The sequence below is a fragment of the Episyrphus balteatus genome, chromosome 2, assembly GCF_945859705.1.
Source record: "Episyrphus balteatus chromosome 2, idEpiBalt1.1, whole genome shotgun sequence".
NCBI lineage: Eukaryota > Metazoa > Arthropoda > Insecta > Diptera > Syrphidae > Episyrphus > Episyrphus balteatus.
Window position 1 is genome coordinate 100,846,799 of NC_079135.1, and position 18,844 is coordinate 100,865,642.

Genomic DNA, 18,844 nt, shown 5'->3' on the forward strand with positions numbered 1-18,844 from the left:
GCTATGTATTGTATATTTTTACTGGTTTCTATTCTAAAGACATTACAATTAATTAAGAAATAAATATATGAATGTTTATAAAAAAAATGTTTTTTTTTTATTCGAATGCAATGATTTACATTCGGGGTTTGTTATTGTTACAGACGTGTGTTATTTAACTCAAAAACTTAGTTGTACCTACAAAGATAAAACAAAAGGTGCAAATTAAAACTTCAGATTAATGTAAGTGATAAAACTGTTGTGAGGTGAGGGGTTCATGTGAATATTTAAAATTAGTTTCAAAACATGGCAGTCTTTTTTATGACTTTTTTTTTGGAAAAAATTAGAGATTATTAATCTTTTTCCAAAATTTTCATATATTTCTTTTTATATTTTTTGGTTTTAAAAATGAATTTTTAAAAATCGCCTCCGACTTTTTGAGAAATTAATTAATTTACTTAGAAAAGTCTGTTTATATCAAAGAGCATTGAAAAAACATCTAAAATAAAATCTACGAAACATTGTATTGAAATTCTTGTGTAATAAAATTTGAAGTAAATACGCAGACATTCTATAAGAACATTCATATATAATTATTAAATTTTTTTTCGCGAAACTATGCAAAAAGTGTCTTAATATCCTACTTTCATAATCAAGGGCACAAATGTACAGGTTTTTCGGAAAATTTCAACACTTTTGAAGCAAATATTTCTTCCCTAAACAAATAAAAGCAGCAACAAAATGTTTGATGAGCTTTGACAGTTAAAATGATTTAATAACTATTCACGATAAAAAAGTATCAAGTTTTTAAACAGTTTTACATTTGCAAATGTTTTTATCTGGCTTTAATATACCGACTTTAGATCAAAACCAAAATTTAAAAAAAAGAATGGGATTGAAAAAAAACTATTTTTGAATTCTTAAAAGAGTTTTGAAATTTTTTTTTCAAGAATCAAATTTTCGAAAACGGGAAATTGAATTTTTTGAAATGTAGATTTTGAGTGTTTATTAATAACTGCTGCAAAATGGCACAGGTAGGTATCTTACCTACCTACCAATTTCGTTTTCAATTGTTTTTTAATATTCATAAAGATTTTATTTTTTAACTCTGACGATTTTAAAAATATTTTTTTTTTTAATGCACCTTAATAAAAGGGATTACAAAAAAATGCACCTTAATAATAGAGATTAAACTCCAGAACAAAGCCCAATTTTATATGCGATGATGTTTTCTTTTTTTATTTCAAAAAAGAAATTTAGTTTTTTTTATTTTTTTTTTCATATACATTAGGGTGTGTCAAAATGCTAAAGTATCTAATTTTCAAATGTAATAGATTTTAAAAGTTGCATTACTTATCAAAAATAAATCCTGCGTTTACAATTTTCATTTGAATTAATATCTTTGGCTCGAAGAAATCGAAAAAATTTGAATTTTTTGAGATTTTTTAAATACATATAGGTATGTTTTTTTTTAAACTTAAACCGATTTGAGCGAGCCCAAGACGAACGATATTATAATTTTTTTTTTACATATTATTAAACCTTAGACCCTAATAAAACTTTTGAGCACTATTACATTGCAAAATAAGGGTACTTTTTTTCGGCCATACCAAAGTGACACACCCTAATATACATTCACCAAATTTCTACATAATAAAAAAAACTCAACTTGCTAACATTTTTAAGACTTTTTATATACAAATTTGGTTAATATACATTTATGAAAAAAAAAATATAAAATACGTTCTATAAAAAAACAACATATTCAATGAAATGAAAAAAAAATTTTAAATAAAGTTGGTAGCAACTACTAATCGACATCAAACACTAAAATTTCAAACAAATTCAATGTCACGTTTTCCAAAATTAGATTTTTCAAACAAAAAAAAATGTAAATCCTAAAATAATTTTTTTTCAAAATTTTGTTTTTGATTTATATTGTGGCAATATCAATGCTTTTGCATAAGAAAATTTGTTAAAATTGAACTGTTTATTTGGGAGATAGTCAGAAATTTAAAAAAACGGTTCTATGGGAGGTACCGTTAATAACGATTTTTGAAAAAACTTTTTTTCATTAAATGATAAACCTTGTCTAAAAACTTGAATTTTTTAATTCAAATCCTAATAGTAGCCCAGGGAAATTAGTAATTTAAATCGCATTTTTCGCGGGACAAAATTTTTTTCATGAAATGTGTTCGGGTGGTTGTCCTTATCATAAAAGTCAATTTGTTGGGATTATTGGAGGTTGGGAACAGCCGCCATCTTGAAAAAGAGATTGGTATCGTTTTTATTGAATAGCTCCATTGTTATTCATTTTAACAAAAAATGACAAAGGTAAGACTTATTAACAATAAAATTATCTAAGAAATGATATACAAAACAATTCCATGAGTTGATTAAATAAAATTTTATAGTTGGTCAAAGTGCGGGTTTGTATCGCAAGGTTGGGACAAAATGACATTTTTTCATATATCTGACGAACTTTTGATTTGTTTGGATAATTCTTTATGAATGAATTGTTGTACTTATAATTACCTATAAAATGAGCCCACAATCGTTATTGTCACCATCGTATTGTAGAAGTAATCTAACTCCGAAACTCTCCATGTACTAGTCAAAAGTAAGAAAAAAGCTGTTTTTTTGCTAGTAGGCCGAGAAAATTTTGGGAGTAGAGGTACAACCAAAATATAAGTACGCAGTTTTGCAGCCATACGCGTGTTAATATCGATTTCAAAGGTCTGACAACTCTAATTTTGTGCTTTATACAGTTTTTGGGGGGTTAAATAACGTAAGTTTTCCAGTTAATGTGAATGGGCTAAATTTATACTATTTGAAATTATAAATATACAAGCTGATGCTCTATTATTTTTCCTAAATCTGAACACCCCAATCTTGAGGATGTGACCAATAGAACTATATATAAGCCGTTTATACGATTATGTTTTAGAAGCTTTTTTTGTTTAGATTTTTGTTTGTTTATTTGAATTGAAAAGCCTGATATGGTTAGTTAAAAAAGCTTATATCGTGAGTTCTATTAACCCCATAGCCGAGATTGAGGTGTCCAGATTTAGGAAAAATAATAGAGCATCAGCTTGTATATTTATAATTTCAAATAGTATAAATTTAGCCCATTCACATTAACTGGAAAACTTACGTTATTTAACCCCCCAAAAACTGTATAAAGCACAAAATTAGAGTTGTCAGACCTTTGAAATCGATATTAACACGCGTATGGCTGCAAAACTGCGTACTTATATTTTGGTTTTACCTCTACTCCCAAAATTTTCTCGGCCTACTAGCAAAAAAACAGCTTTTTTCTTACTTTTGACTAGTACATGGAGAGATTCGGAGTTAGATTACTTCTACAATACGATGGTGACAATAACGATTGTGGGCTCATTTTATAGGTAATTATAAGTACAACAATTCATTCATAAAGAATTATCCAAACAAATCAAAAGTTCGTCAGATATATGAAAAAATGTCATTTTGTCCCAACCTTGCGATACAAACCCGCACCTTGAGCAACTATAAAATTTTATTTAATCAACTCACGGAATTGTTTTGTATATCATTTCTTAGATAATTTTATTGTTAATAAGTCTTACCTTTGTCATTTTTTGTTAAAACGAATAACAATGGAGCTATTCAATAAAAACGATACCAATCTCTTTTCCAAGATGGCGGCTGTTCCCAACCTCCAATTATCCCAACAAATTGACTTTTGTGATAAGGACAACCACCCGAACACATTTTATGAAAAAAAATTTGTCCCGCGAAAAATGCGATTTCATGCCCATATTTTGACTAATTTCCCTGAGCTATAGCTCTTTTTGAGAAAAATTTATTTTTCCAAAAATTTGTATATGACATGTAGACCAGTGCCAATCCGGTTTTCAGAGGGCAAAAGTTGAACAAATTATTAGCAGCTTAAGGGTGTTGGGAAAATTTAGGATAAATGGTATATGAAAGGGGAAAAATAAATTGCCCACAAAAAAATTGGGGGAAAGGGGGTGGGTGGTCGAAAAAGTGGGGTGGGTGTCAAAAATCATGGTTTTTTACGATTTCTGTAAAAATCGAACAGGGAAGAAAAAATCGAATGCCTTGTTCGAATTCACTAGTCAAAAAGTTTTTTTTATAGAAATCAAAGTATATTTTTCTAATGGTTTTTTGTGCGCTGAGCTCGAATCCGAAGTCAGAAAATTTTTATCACATCACGTTTTTGAGATATTACCATGCAAAGCATCACAAAAATAGTGTTTTAGACGTTCAAAACTCAATATCTTAAAAAACTTTTCACGGTACAGCTATTCTAATGCTAGATTCAAATTAAGAAGGTCAAAGGCCATTAGAAAAGTATAATTTAGTTTCTATGGAAAATTATTTCTCGCCAATATTACTGTCATTTACGGAAAAATCGATCTTAAAAATCGTTTTTTTGTTTTTTTCAATTTTTCTCAATATTTTCTAAACAAAAGTCTAGTTTTTCCACACAATCTTAAATAATAGGTTTTAATTTAAATAATTTCATTCCAAACTTTTCAAAAATCAAAATTTTGTTCGGTAACTTTTTTGATTGAAAAATAGGCTTTTCACGGTAGAGCTATTCTAATGCTAGATTCAAATTAAGAAGGTCAAAGGCCATTAGAAAAGTATAATTTAGTTTCTATGGAAAATTATTTCTCGCCAATATTACTGTCATTTACGGAAAAATCGATCTTAAAAATCGTTTTTTTGTTTTTTTCAATTTTTCTCAATATTTTCTAAACAAAAGTATAGTTTTTCCACACAATCTTAAATAATAGGTTTGAATTTAAATAATTTCATTCCAAACTTTTCAAAAATCAAAAATTTGTTAGGTAACTTTTTTGATTGAAAAATAGACTATTTTTTTCAAATTAAATTCGTCAAAAATCCAAAAATTCACTTTTTGCTCAAAAAACATTTCTAATAGATGAATGAATGAATGAATGAATGTGTTGTGGGGGAAAGTTGCACTGCGACCTTAAAGGTCTATTGTGCCCCCAAATTTGGCTGCAATTAACTACTTACAGTACAGTCTCCAGTTTGATACTTTTTAGGTATTTGATTAACTGGAGTATTTCTATCGACGGTAGATCTTTACTTGTTACCTGGTGCTGGCCCAGGTATCTGTGTCGACTGTGCATTAGTGCTTCACAGTTGCCCAGTATGTGTTCTGGCGTCTCTTCATTATTGTTGCAGAATCTACAGGTGGCACTGTCTGCCAGGCCAATGTTGTTGAGGTGTTTTCTCAGCTTGCAGTGGCCTGTAAGGATCCCTGTTATTATTCTCAGGTTGTTTCTACTCAGGTTAATGCAGGTTTTAAATCTTTTTTGGTTGTAATTCCCAAGTAGTGATTTCGCCTGTCTGAGTTTAGGAGTCTCTTTCCAAATTTTAGTTCGTTTGGCCTCCTCATCGGTTTTTATCATTTGTTTGATCGTGCTGTCTCCAATTCCGCAATATGGTTCTGGGCCCATAAGAGGTGCGGTTGCACCTGCTTTTGCTAAGGAGTCTGCTACTTCGTTCCCTTGTACTCCAACATGTCCGGGAACCCAGTACAGTGTTATTTTATTTGCCTTGCCAAGCTCGTTCAGCTTCTTCACACATTCCCATACGAGTTTGGAGTTGATGGCGTATGAGTTTATAGCTTTAAGTGCGGCCTGGCTATCAGACATGATGGCAATGTTTTGGTTTTTGTATTTTCTTTCGAGATTACGTTCTGCGCATTTATCTATAGCGTTGATTTCCGCTTGAAAAATGCTAGGAAACTGTCCCATTGGAATGGAAATTTTGGTTCTAGGCCCAAATATTCCTGCTCCAGTTCCATCAGCTGTTCTCGATCCATCAGTGTACCACTTGATGGCGTTTGCATTGAAAGTGTAGTTCGTGGATTCACTTACCCACTTTGCCTTGCTACTAAACTGTGTTTGAAAGTTTTTCTCAAAGTTGTATTTCTTGATCATGCAATCTCTTGGGATGTCAAGGAGGTTTTTAACTGTGGTGTTCGATATTGAGTCCCTTTCTTTGAGACCAATACTCTTGCCCGTACCAGTTCCCTCTTTTGCAAATCTCAAGATTGTTCCGTTAGCAGTACTACTTATTACTTCATGGAGTGGTGTTAAGTGGAGGATGACTTCCATTGCTGCTGTAGGGCAAGTTCTCATTGAGCCAGTAATGCATAAGCAGGCCAATCTTTGAACTTTGTTTAATGTCTTTTTAGTTGTAACTAGTTCGGTTCTTTTGTGCCAAACAACCGCACCGTAGGTGATAATGGGTCTCACCATCATGGTATACATCCACCTTAGGATATTTGGTTTGCACCCCCATGATTTATTTGCCAGTCTTCGGCATATCATAAGGGCTTTTGTGGCTTTCCCGACTGTTATTTCTAAGTGTTTATTCCAGAGGAGTTTACTGTCTAGTGTGATACCTAGATATTTTACCTCTCTCTTTAGTTCAATGACCTTACCAGCTAGCTGGATAGGTCTGATATGAGGCAAAAGCCGTTTCCTTGTGAATGGTACAATTGTAGTTTTTGCTGGGTTGATATTTAGCCCCACCGTTAAACACCATTTACTTGTAGCTGAAAGTCCTCTTTGGATGATATCGCAAAGGGTCTCCTCGAACTTCCCGTAGGCGGTTATTACAATATCGTCAGCAAAACCAAGACATCGAATACCCAGGGATGTAAGATGTTCCAGTAATTCATCCACTACAAGGCTCCACAGCAAGGGTGATAAAACCCCTCCCTGTGGACATCCTCTTGTTGTGATGATTTTCTGTGTTGTTACACCTGTAGTTGCCTCTGCCGTTCTTGTGCTCAACATTTTCTCTATCCATTTTGTAATGGTGGCCGGAACACACTTTCTTACAAGAGCCTTAGATACTGATTCATGAGAGGTGTTATCGAAGGCCCCCTCTATATCTAGGAAGGCGCATAGTGCAGTTTCTTTAACATTTAATGCTTTTTGTACGGTGTTCGTTAGTTCGTATAGAGCAGTTTCTGTTGACTTACCTGCCCTGTAGGCATGTTGGCGATTATTCAGAGGCATTTTTATGAGTACTTCTGATCTTATGAAGTTGTCAATTAATTTTTCCAATGTCTTCAGTAGGAAAGATGTTAAGCTTATTGGCCTGAATGACTTTGGATGGGTTGTATCCTTCTTTCCTATTTTGGGAATGAAAATTACTTTAGCTCTTCTCCACAGACTTGGTATATACCCAAGTGCTACGCTGCTTCGCAGAATGCTAATTAGCTGTGGCATTAATTCTTCTTTCCCTTTTTGTAGAAGTGCGGGAAAGATGCCATCCACTCCGGGTGACTTGAAGGGTTGAAAGGTATTTATTGCCCATTCAATCCTATTTCCTGAACAGATAGTTGAAGCTATCTTCCAGTCTTCACGATTAGGCATAGGAGGTATTCTCTCTATTTGGAGGCCTATCAGTGGAGAGCTTCCCGGAAAATGAGTGTTTAGTAACAGTGTTGACTTTTGCTCTTCGTTTTCAGTAAAACTGCCGTCCGGTTTACGCAGAGCTAGCGATTTTATAGTTTTTTCTTTTGCTAGTGCTTTATGCAGTCTTGCTGCAGCAGGAGTAGAGGAGATACTCTCACAGAAGGTCCTAAAACTGTTTCTTTTGACTCTTCTTATTTCTTTGCTGTAGTTAGTCAGTTCTGTCCTGTACTGATTCCACTCTCCGGTTCTTTTCGCCTCATTAAAGAGTTTTCTTACACTGGATCTTAGTTTTGACAGATTTTTGTTCCACCAAGGTGCATCTTTCTGTCTTTTCATGGGCTTTATAGGGCAACTGAGTTCGAACGCCTCATTTATTGCCCCACTGACCTCATTAACTATTTGCTCCAACTCATAGTGACTAATAGATAGAAAACATAACAAAGTAGTTTTTAACCAAGTTTTGTTAAAATCCAACAATTTTTGTAAAAGATAAAAATAAAAAATAAAAAAATCGTATTTTTGCATTTTTTCCAATATTTTTGAGGTTATAGAAAAAAATTGTTTGAGTAAAAGTTGTAGACATTTAGACTACCTAGAACTTTTGCATTTGACTTTTATCGATAGGACGTCTAGTTTTGACAGAAATCGTAAAAAACCATGATTTTTGACACCCACCCCACTTTTTCGCCCACCAATCCCCTCTCCCCCAATTTTTTTGTGGGCAATTTATTTTTCCCCTTTCATATACCATTTATCCTAAATTTTCCCACCACCCATATGCTGCTAATAATTTTTTTATTTTCAAAAATTATTGGCACTGGTCTAATGTTTAAGTAGGTACGTTGTTTTTGGTCCAAAAACTTCTACATACCAAGTTTGAAAAGATACATATAGGTATAGTAACTATACCGCAATAAAAAATATTTAATGGACACAGTTTGAATTAAATCTTTTTTATTTGCAAGGTTTTTTTTTTTTAATGCAAAATATTTTTATTTTTTATTTTCAATGCAAATTTTGTTCATTTGAAATAACATTTTTGTTTTTAATGCAAAATGTTTTTAGTTGCAATAAATATTTTTTTTAATGCAATTTTTTTTTTAATTCGAATTTTTGTATTTACAATAAATATTTTTGTTTTTTTTTTTTTAATTTGTTTTTAGATAGTTAGTGAGTTTATATTTAAAAATGTTTGTTTATGATACCTATACCTGACATAGAATCGTTATTTGATTTTGGACTTTCTCCCTAATGTTGAACTTATTTTTTCCTTAATAAATAAAATCACACTGCGTTCTTCATTTGGACTTCATTTTTGTTTAAGAGGTAGTTTTTTTTTTTCTTTTATTATTTATTACTTTTTTTTAACTTAAAAAAAAAAAAAATGGTTCTAATTGATTAAAGTATTTATCAGTACTTTTGCAAAAAAAGTTTACGTTTCAAATAACTCCTCAACCATTTTCAACAAAAAAAATTTAAGTTTGCAAAATCAATTTTATTAAGAATGGGTCCACTAATTTTCTTGCAATTTTGTTTGATTTATTTTTTCAAAACGGCATAAAAAAATGTGTGTGTAGGTGTAAGATTTGTTTTTAAATACGTCTCTAATAGTCGCACAAGCTTGTACTTAGGTTAGCAGGGAAAGAGTAGCAGAACATAAGTATTGTTATTGGACCTTTAAGAACTAATTAAATTCTAGTTAAGTACCACAAAATTAAATTATTGGTCCTCTAGTTTTGGAAAAAATTAATGTCCTGCTAACTTAATTTAAAGTAAGCAAACCAATTATTATCAGAGAGTGCCTTAAATTGTTAGTATGAAAATCAGGTTTGGTATAGTTTGAAAGTCTTAATAAAGTGCTCTAAAATCCAAACAAATTTACAAAAAATTTTCTTTCTCCAAAAATATTTTTATTTTATTTGTCGTTTACGAAAAACAAAAAAAAATTGTTTTCTCACATTACCTTAAAAATTTACCTAATTTGATTTGATTTTCCGAAAAATTTTCCATAAAAAAAATTCTCATTTTCCATATTAAACTTTAATTGACAATGTGAAAAATGTTATAGGTGCCATCTCCAAAATACTAACAAGTACTCGGCAGCCGTACTCAACTGCAAAAAAAACACTAAATAAACTTGAATATTTCTCAACACTTTAAACTTTTATAATATTCAACTCTTTCTTCCAGACTATAAAATATGCGTTTATTCCGGGCTATATTGCTTACAATTTTTTCTTATCAAATTGGTAATATTTGTTTACCTTTTCCATATCAACACAGGTTGAATTATATGAGTCACAATTATGTGTGTGCTTTATGAATGTACTCTATTTATAAAATCATATCAATCCACTTGCCGATTCAACCTACCTCTACGAATATGGATCTATCATATTTTTCTATGTGTAAACAAAAGGGATCGTAGATAAAAAAACCATCGATTTCCAATCGGTTAAACAAATACATTTTTCATCATTTCCAATAAAAAAAAAAAAAACTATTCCAAACCAATAATAACAATAAACCTCTATACCGTTTCATTTCATCGTATCTAGAACAGGAGTTAAGATAACAAACCTCTAAAAAAGAGTAAGTATCTGTCTGTTATCAAACAAAAATGCTGAAGAGAATGAAAGTATAAGTAAGAAAGAGTTGGAGCTATACGAGAACAAATAATACCAAAAGTTCCCTCTGCTGCTATCAAAAGCTAATAGAAAATTCATTATTTTAGTATTTCGAAAAAATTGCTCCAGATAAGTCACGTATTTCGACAGATAAGTTAAGTCAAATAGACGTGTACCCGCGCAACAAAACCCCTTTAACACAATAATACGGGGAATGGGTTAACCATTATAGGATATTTGAAATGAATTCTCACGACGAGGAAGAACTTCCCATAAGGACGGTTATTAAATACGAAAAAACCTCGTGTTACTTCTGCAACGAATGGTTGGAATCACAAACTTTCAAGGTATATTGCAATTAAAAGCCTAAGTCTTATCATTTTGGTATTTCACTTCGATAAGATACATTTTTATTGTTGTGCTACTATCGAATGAAACGCCCTTTAATACAAGAAATTCGTACAATTTTGTTCCCCCTTAGGAACACTTGATTCATTGTGGTCAAGTACTGGAACCATGTCCCAATGGATGCTCAGCTTACATTCAAAGAAAGAAAATGCGGTCACATCTGAGAGATTGTCCCAAATTGAATATGCGAACTTTAACCTCGAATGGATTAGATGGAACAATGGAAAGTAGAATTGAGATGCTAGAACAGGATATTTCTGCATTGAGATCTGTTCTAAACGAAGAAATTCGACAGAGGTTACATTTGATAACGGATGTGGGAAGTTTAAGGAAACAAAATCAGGTAAGAAGAGTTAAAAAAAGGTGCATTTTTGTAATGAAAATTATTTTCAACATAAAAATGACACGAAAATATTACTGTCAATGAAATTTCTAACCAATTTTTTTTTGGGTACTTTGTAAACAAAAACAACGAAAAATCGAAAAACATCTGTTAAATGTGAGAGGGGAATTTTTTTTTTTTTCAAATTTCATTTTGGATGTGTTTACTTTATTTATTTTTTGTTTGGTTAATTAGGTGTTTGTGGATTAAAAATAAAACAACACGACTCAGTCGTAAGTACTTGCGTTTGTGGTTTGATACCTACCTACCAATAGGTTTTTAACATTATTTCAACATTGTTTTAGTAAAAAAGATTGTTCATGAAAATATTTGTAAAGTAGATCTTTGTGGCTGCAATGCTGCTCTTCTAAGAGTTTGATGCTCAATTTGCGAAAAATTGGACTTTTACTATAATTTTACTGACATAAAAAGGGCTCATGGCCTACCAAGCAGAGTAGAAGTTATGGCATTGAGAAAAAAAAAATCAACTATACATATTTCAACTTTGAACAATTCGGAGGACAATAATTTCCAAGTGAACTTAGTTTCTAGTTGTGCTGTCATTTCGTCATCCGCGTAAATTTAAATTGAATCGTTTATTTCAGAAACAGCATAAGTCCACTTTTTCCAAAAATTTTTTTTTTGGAAATTTCTCATTTATGTATAGTTATTCATCTTCTGAAAAAAAATTAAGTATGTCAGACCCCTCAAAATACGAAAACTGAAAGAAAAGTGTTCAAAATATATGGAAAATTTTTACCCGGTGACAACATTTTTGACTGTTAAATACATGACTTTTTACCAGTTTTAAATTATTTTGGCAAACATCATGACACGCAAGCCTTTAAGTTATACATCTATAAAAAGGTAAAGATTTACTCTATCTACTGCTATTTAATTTATTAAAATCGAAAGTACGGTTCAAAAACTATAGCTAAATAAAAACAAAAGTTTAGCCACAAAAATTTCGTTTATTTCAGAAACGACATAAGTCCACCGACTTTAAAGGCTTAAAAACCCGCAAAGACCTAAAAAAAAGTTTATATTTTGAAGGTTTCTTAATGCATCTTAGGCTAGATTATAACTCGGCATAGGTACTCAAAATTTGAAGTGTTGTGGAATTTTAAGTAAAAAACAGTTTTTTGTTGCTCCTGAAAAGTTTATGCTCATGGACTTATGTCGTTTCTGAAATAAACGATTCAATTTACAGTAAGATTTGTTTTAACTTTATATTGAAATTTTACAAAATTTTCAAAAAACACATTTGTGGGTTTTTAAAAAATAGCTATTTCAATATTTTTTTTTTTGAAAAATCAATTACATTTATATGAATTTTTTGATGAATTTTATAGAAATCTCGTTTTTATGTGTTGAATAATATATTTTTATTATTTTTTTTGAAAAATGTCTGACGATTTTAATTTTTTTAAGAGAAATTAAATACTTGGTTTTGTGCTGAAGATCATTAAAATCCGTGTTTAATGAATTATAAAATAAGAGTTTATTTTTTTACTTTTACTTATGAAATTAAAAAAAAAAAATATAAAATTTTTCCTAATTTTGTTCAATAAAAAGCTTTAACATTACACTAGTGGAAAAATGCAAGGGTACAAAAAAATTAATTTTTTTTAAAGAGTTTTTGACAGGGTGTAAAAAAGTGAAAAGTGTTCGTATTGAAAATTCAAAAAAACCAATGTACCAATTGTTTGGGTTTTCAAATATTTTCTTAAAGAAATTTAAAAAAACTATCGTTAATACGTAGTTTAAAAAAATTTAAAATACTCGTATTTTTGGTTCGTTTTGTTTTGTTTTTTTTTTTTTTTTTGGGGGGGGGGGGGGGGGAGTTCACTTTAAATTAAATTGAGTGTGGCTAAATGGAACCTAAATAAGTTTTTTGAAAAAGGATAAGTGATTTTATTAATTGCCTACCAAACAAGTTTTCTGTATATAAAAAATATTTTTTTATCGTTTCAGAAAACTTTTTTGTTTAGCAAAAAAAAAAATTCACTGAACCTTTTTCGAAAAACTTATTTAGGTTCCATTTAGCCATCACACACCATAAGAGCTCCCGCACACTACAGCCTTTCTATCGGCCGACAGATTAGTCGCTCTCTTAATCAGTTTGAAAATGAATGAAAGTGCTCAGTATGCACTAAAAAGTTAGTTCTGCTACACAATATTGCCTTCAAACAAAAATATTTCGTATATTCTAATAATGAAGAATGAATAAATAGGGGCTTGATTCAATAAAATAGGTTTTTTACCCATGCAAATATATTGGCTTTAGAAAAATTGGAAAAACGGGCGTGTACAGAATTTTTTGTTTGTTGTTTTTTTACTTTTTCTTAAAAGACTTAATTGATTTAATTACAATAATATTACAATATAGCAAACATCAAAGAAACTAAAAATCGATTTCTTGAAAAAGGTTGATGAATTTGTTTGATAATAAATGGCATACCAATTTAATTTTTTTTTAGTATATTTTTAACCCCTTGTAGCCCCATGTGACATTTCTGTAACAAACCGAAAAAGATCGCACAAAAGCTGTACAAACTACCTACATTTTTTTTTTCTATTGAAGCTTCTAACATAATCTTTAAGTATTGCTTTATCGAAATACAAATAGTACGCCATATTTCTAATAAATGGCACCAATAGTTTTTAATTGGCAGTTAATGTTGAAAATTGGGCTTTTTTTTGAAAATTCAGAAAGAAATATTTTTCTGGATAAAACAAAAGTGTTTTAAAAAATAATATATTAGATAGTTTTTTGTTTGAGTTTTTGCATTTGTATATAAAAATAAATTATTTAAAATTATTTTTTTTACTCCCTTAATATCGTAATAACTTAGTAAATAATTATTTGTTAATTTTAATAAAAAATTGACTCACACAAAAAACTCCCTCAATTGATTCCTTATCGAATAGTGAAAACTATATGTTTCTATGCCTTCTAGATTTTGAGGAAATTTAAAAATAAAAAAAAAAAATAATTTGAAAAAAGAAATATGTAGGGTCAATGTGGGTAAATGTAAACAGGGGTAAATGAAAACATGGCTCATAACAAGCTTCAGTTAAATCTCTTTGATGCATACATAAGTACAAATCGCGGACGCATGTATCTTTTAACTTATACGTCAAGCTCATTGCTGTCAAGAGAGAATTCATTCCACGAGCGTATTTTCCGTGAAAGATAATTTTTTAAAGTGCCAAACAAGTCGTTAGTCTTTCAGAAAAATTAAATATTTTTGCAGATTCAATTAAGTCAGTATAATTTGCAAATACTTTTTTGGTTTTAATTTTGATGTAGATTCTATGTGATACAAGCAAATTTTAAAATACAGGACATTTATGTCGATTTGCATGTGTTTACATTTACCCCAGAATATTTTTCATAATGGGTAAATGTAAACAACGTATTCTGGGGGTAAATATAAACATATAATTTTGCTGAAATTATTGGTTTTAATAAAAATAACGTATTTTAAGTCAATTACTATTGCTAAAGTGCCGCGGAGTCACATTTTAAAGTAGCCAACACCATCATTTTCAGTGGATGATGTTGCAAAATCGGTCTCTGACGTAAAAAAACAAAAAATCTGACGTTCGGAGCTGCTCAGGATGCATATTGGGCGCCTATATAAAGAATCAAAGGAAGAAAACAAAAACTTTTATTGGAATTTGAAAAAGTTTTTGTCAAATACCTTCTTGAACGTTTTTCAAGTTGTTATCCATATGATAAAGGGGAAATTCTAAATTTTAAACCACCGTTTACATTTACCCCAAATTTGTAAAAAAACACAAACATGGTGGGGTATTTGTAAACATGCCATATTTGACAGTAATGTAAACAATTTGGGAAATATTTGTTTATATTTATAAAGAAGAAGTGCCATCATTTCATATTTGCATTTGAAGATACCATTCAAGTTGTTCCGTGAAAACATATAAAAATCTAAAGTCGGAAGAAAAAAAAGACATGAAATTGTTTACATTTACCCACATTGACCCTATCTGATAAAATTATTTTTCAATTTCCTCAAAACCTAGAACTTAGTGAGTTTTGAAAAATTTTGTTTCGACTATTTTTAACTTTGATATCGATTATTTAAAAAAAAACTATTGGTTGAAATATATTGATTTTAAAATTAAAATTAAATATACAACTCTCCCCTTCGGAAATGGTATCACTTATAACTGTAAGTGTTGCCGTTGTTTTTTAATAAATTTCTTTTTATTTTAATATTTTTTTTTAGAAAATTGCCTCTCCCTCCTAAAGGGGGGACACAGGCCCCCTTCCCATAGTAAAAAATGATTGTATTGAACTCCTCTACAAAAAACCTTTATCAAATCCTGGCGCCCAAGTTATCGTACTACGTGCCAAAATAACATTTTTGTTGGGTGCCTAAACGTTCGAATTTCTGTATCTGGGTTGAAATCGTAAAATTTTTTTTTCTAATCCAATTTTGAACTGATTTTCATAAAATATATTTTTAAAACAGCATGTTGTTGTGAAAATATGTACTTTAATTTGATGTCGAAGTTAGGTAAATGACGAAAAAAATGGAATTTTTGAACTTTGACAGCTTATAAATTCTAGGTGGTTTAACCGAGTTTTTTATACATTGTTGAAAAGGTATATTTATCTCCTATCAGAAACTGTAAAATCGAAAATGGGTAAAAATTTGACGAAGCCAAATTTTTTTCAATATATGAAGGTCAAAAAAACCGTTAGGGACTTTTCAAATACCGTTTCGTGCGACTAGCTCTACAAAGCGTGTATATCTTGAAACCTCATTTTTGTAACACCGTGTAATGAATCTATTGAATTTAAAAACAAAATACGTGTATAGGTATAGGCCAATCCATTGACATTATTTATTTTAAAGTTTACGATCTTGGGTTACAAGGGGTTAATAAAAAATTTTTATTGATACAAAAATTACTTTTGTGTAACGACTTTCCGATTCTAAAGGTTAAACAAAAATTTCAAAAAATTCCTTGTCATACCTAATAGAAATTAAATCAGCGCTGTTATGATCACGATCTCGAGGGGATCATAGCTCTCCCACTTATTTTCCAGAATTTTAAAGAAAAAAAAATATTTTTTTTCGAAAAAATTAAATTTATCTTTGAAATTTACTGGACATGCATATTTATTTTTCGTGCCATTCAGGAGTTACTATTATTTATAAAAAATAAAGAAAAAAATTTAATCAAAGCTGTTCTACTCGGTTCCAATAAAAATTCCTTGAGTTTTTCACAATACTATTAAAATAATTTTTTTCTTCAATATTATGTACATTAATTTATACATTTTTGCATTTATTTGATAATACCTTGTTAATAATTTTTTAGGTTTCAGATGAATGGAATCAGGAAACCGATCAAATTATGGGACGACTACAAAAACTCATAAACCAAGAATCTGAGCTACGAATTGCAGCTATCGAAGAGTGTCAACATGATTTTCGGTATAATTACGATTTGACACAAGTACGACGATTTTCTTTTTACTTTTTTTTTTTTGTTCAAATATTTGATTTTTATTTATTTTCCAAGACTATAAAAACTGACCTTGAAAATTCCATAAACCAGTTGGAAAAGGAAATTTCAGACCTTACAATGGAAACAAAGAGATCACAAAATAGAATAACAGAATCCTTAATAAAATTAGACGAAAATGTTATGGAACAGGAAAATAGCTTCAAGTATAAATTTAAAATAATATTTAAATTAATTTTTTTTTTAATTAAACAAAAATTGATTTCAGATTAAATTTCAAACAATTAGAATTGTTTGTTCACGAGCTCAGTAGCGATCTTAAGACTCGTTATGCCGGCAATACCGAAGTTAGTGCAAAACAATTGAAAATGGACTACGAAATTAAGAGCATGAAAAATATAGTTTGCGAGACTGAAGATAAATGTGAGAAATTAGAAAAACTTGTGAGGGATGTGGACAAAGCCTTACATCACACAATGCAGAGCCTTTCAGATTTGGAGGTTAATTTGATGTCGCAGTATAAAATGTATTCAATTCAGAATACTAAAGGTACAATATTGACAGTTTTAAAGATTTCTTTTCTTAAAACCTTTTTGATTTTGTTATAATTCAAAGGACATCTTCTTTGGCGTATCAGTGATTTTCAAAAGAAGTTCGATGAAGCAAAACAACACGATACCGTTTTGCAAAGTCCAATCTTTTGCAATAAGTCTTATGGATATACTCTAAGGGTAAGTTATTCAGAAATACCTGATTTAAATTATATTGAAATTTTTTTTTTTTTAATTTTGAATTTTAGGTTGAAATGTACCTTAATGGTAAAGGTTCTTGGAAAGGACGAAATATAATTGCCTGCTTGAATGTTATTCCAGGAGAATATGACCCACTCTTAACATGGCCGTGTAAGCTACAGGCTGATGTTCTGATACGTGATCAAAATACTGATCCAACTGGTGTTCAAGATTATGTAAAAACAGTTGTAGTGCGAAGAAAAAGTGACGAATTCCAAAGCAATCAATTCTTTTATATTCCACATAAAATTTTAGGAAATAGACATTATATTAAGGATGATACTCTATTTTTGGAAATTTATGTTCATAAAAATAAATATTTGTAAATTTTAAATGGAATTTTAATTAAAATGATTTTTTCGCCCTCGTCAAAATTTGCATGCATACAAATTGATTACTGATGACGATGAGTAAGCTTGAATATAAGTTTTTTTTTTTTTATTATTATTTCAAAAATTTCTCATGGAATTGAGCTAATTTGGGCAAAAGAATGCTTTTTTAGATTTTTAAAATGATAGTTAAGAGCATTGATTTATTTAAAAAAAATTGATAAATTTTTTAAAGAAATTAAATAATGAGCTTTCAAATGTGATGAGATAAATGGTAGAAGATTTCCTTTTTTTTTTAATTTTCGTATTGATAATTTATTTAAGTGAGTAAATACAAAATGGCAGTCAGTTAAAGTCAAATTTATGTTCTTAAAAAATACTTTTTTGTCATTATTTCGAAAAAAAGTTTTTGCTAATTGATTTTGAAGTACTTTTAGTTTACTGCATTTCATAGAAAAAATTAACTCGTTACCACCACACACCACAGATTGCTCATCAGCAATTGAAAAATGAACACAAGTAAAAAAAGTGCGATGAAACCCAAAAAATTGTTTTTTTCGAATATCTCGGTCCTTCGGTAAAGAATTAATTATTATGTCTTGCCTTATTATATTGCAAATGGCTAACAAAATAGGAAGCTATTGTTGTCCTCTTAATTATATTATAATTATAAGATAAGAGTGAAAAGAAAATTTAGGAGTAATGGTGAGCATAAGGGGAAAAAAATCAATTTAATCCGATAGAAAAGGTGAAGAGTGGTATTTAAAACACCTTTTTTTAACGATTTCTGGAAAAATTAAACCTCTTATGGAAAAAATTGATATCAAAGAGTTTAAGATAATTAAAACACCAACAGCATTTTTTAAGATTATATTATTACATAACCTCAAAGTTATAGAGAAAAAAGTCAAAAACTATTTTTTTATTTTTATCTTTTAAAATTTAACAAAAAATTTTATAAAAATGTCGGAAGTAAAATGTTAATTATTGGATATTCTACGATATTTTTTTTCATCCACTGTTTTTTTTTTTTTTTTTCAAAACAGTGAAAAATACTTAATTGTTATTCTGAAAAACGAATTTTTAGGATTGATTTTTCAGTTTACTAATTTTTTAATATCTCTTATTTTCGCATTTAGGACTAAAATTTAAAAAAACTTTTGTGGATTTTTTTAAATATCTTACTTAACAACGGTTATAAAGCATTTGACCTAATAGACCGAGAGCCAGCGACCTAAAGTTTGCAGGTAATTGCTTAGTATTCAGCCATATGAAATATGTTTAAGGACATCCCCAGGCATGTTACTGCAAAAAAAAAGTCTAGTCAGCCGTGGCAAAAACGGTC

General features: G+C 29.9%; 2 protein-coding genes across 2 annotated transcripts in view; one reads left to right on the top strand and one right to left on the bottom strand.

The window, feature by feature from the left end:
• The window catches only part of LOC129911836 (glutathione hydrolase 1 proenzyme-like), a 126,558-nt gene that overhangs the window by 74,511 nt on the left and 33,203 nt on the right, over positions 1-18,844 (bottom strand). The window lies entirely within an intron of this gene.
• Positions 10,177-17,504, top strand: LOC129911840 (TNF receptor-associated factor 5). The gene is made up of 7 exons (XM_055989813.1): positions 10,177-10,428; positions 10,563-10,832; positions 16,233-16,370; positions 16,437-16,585; positions 16,648-16,928; positions 16,995-17,110; positions 17,179-17,504. The coding sequence occupies exons 1-7, from the start codon at positions 10,324-10,326 to the stop codon at positions 17,494-17,496; spliced, it is 1,377 nt and encodes a 458-aa protein (XP_055845788.1). The 5' UTR covers positions 10,177-10,323; the 3' UTR covers positions 17,497-17,504.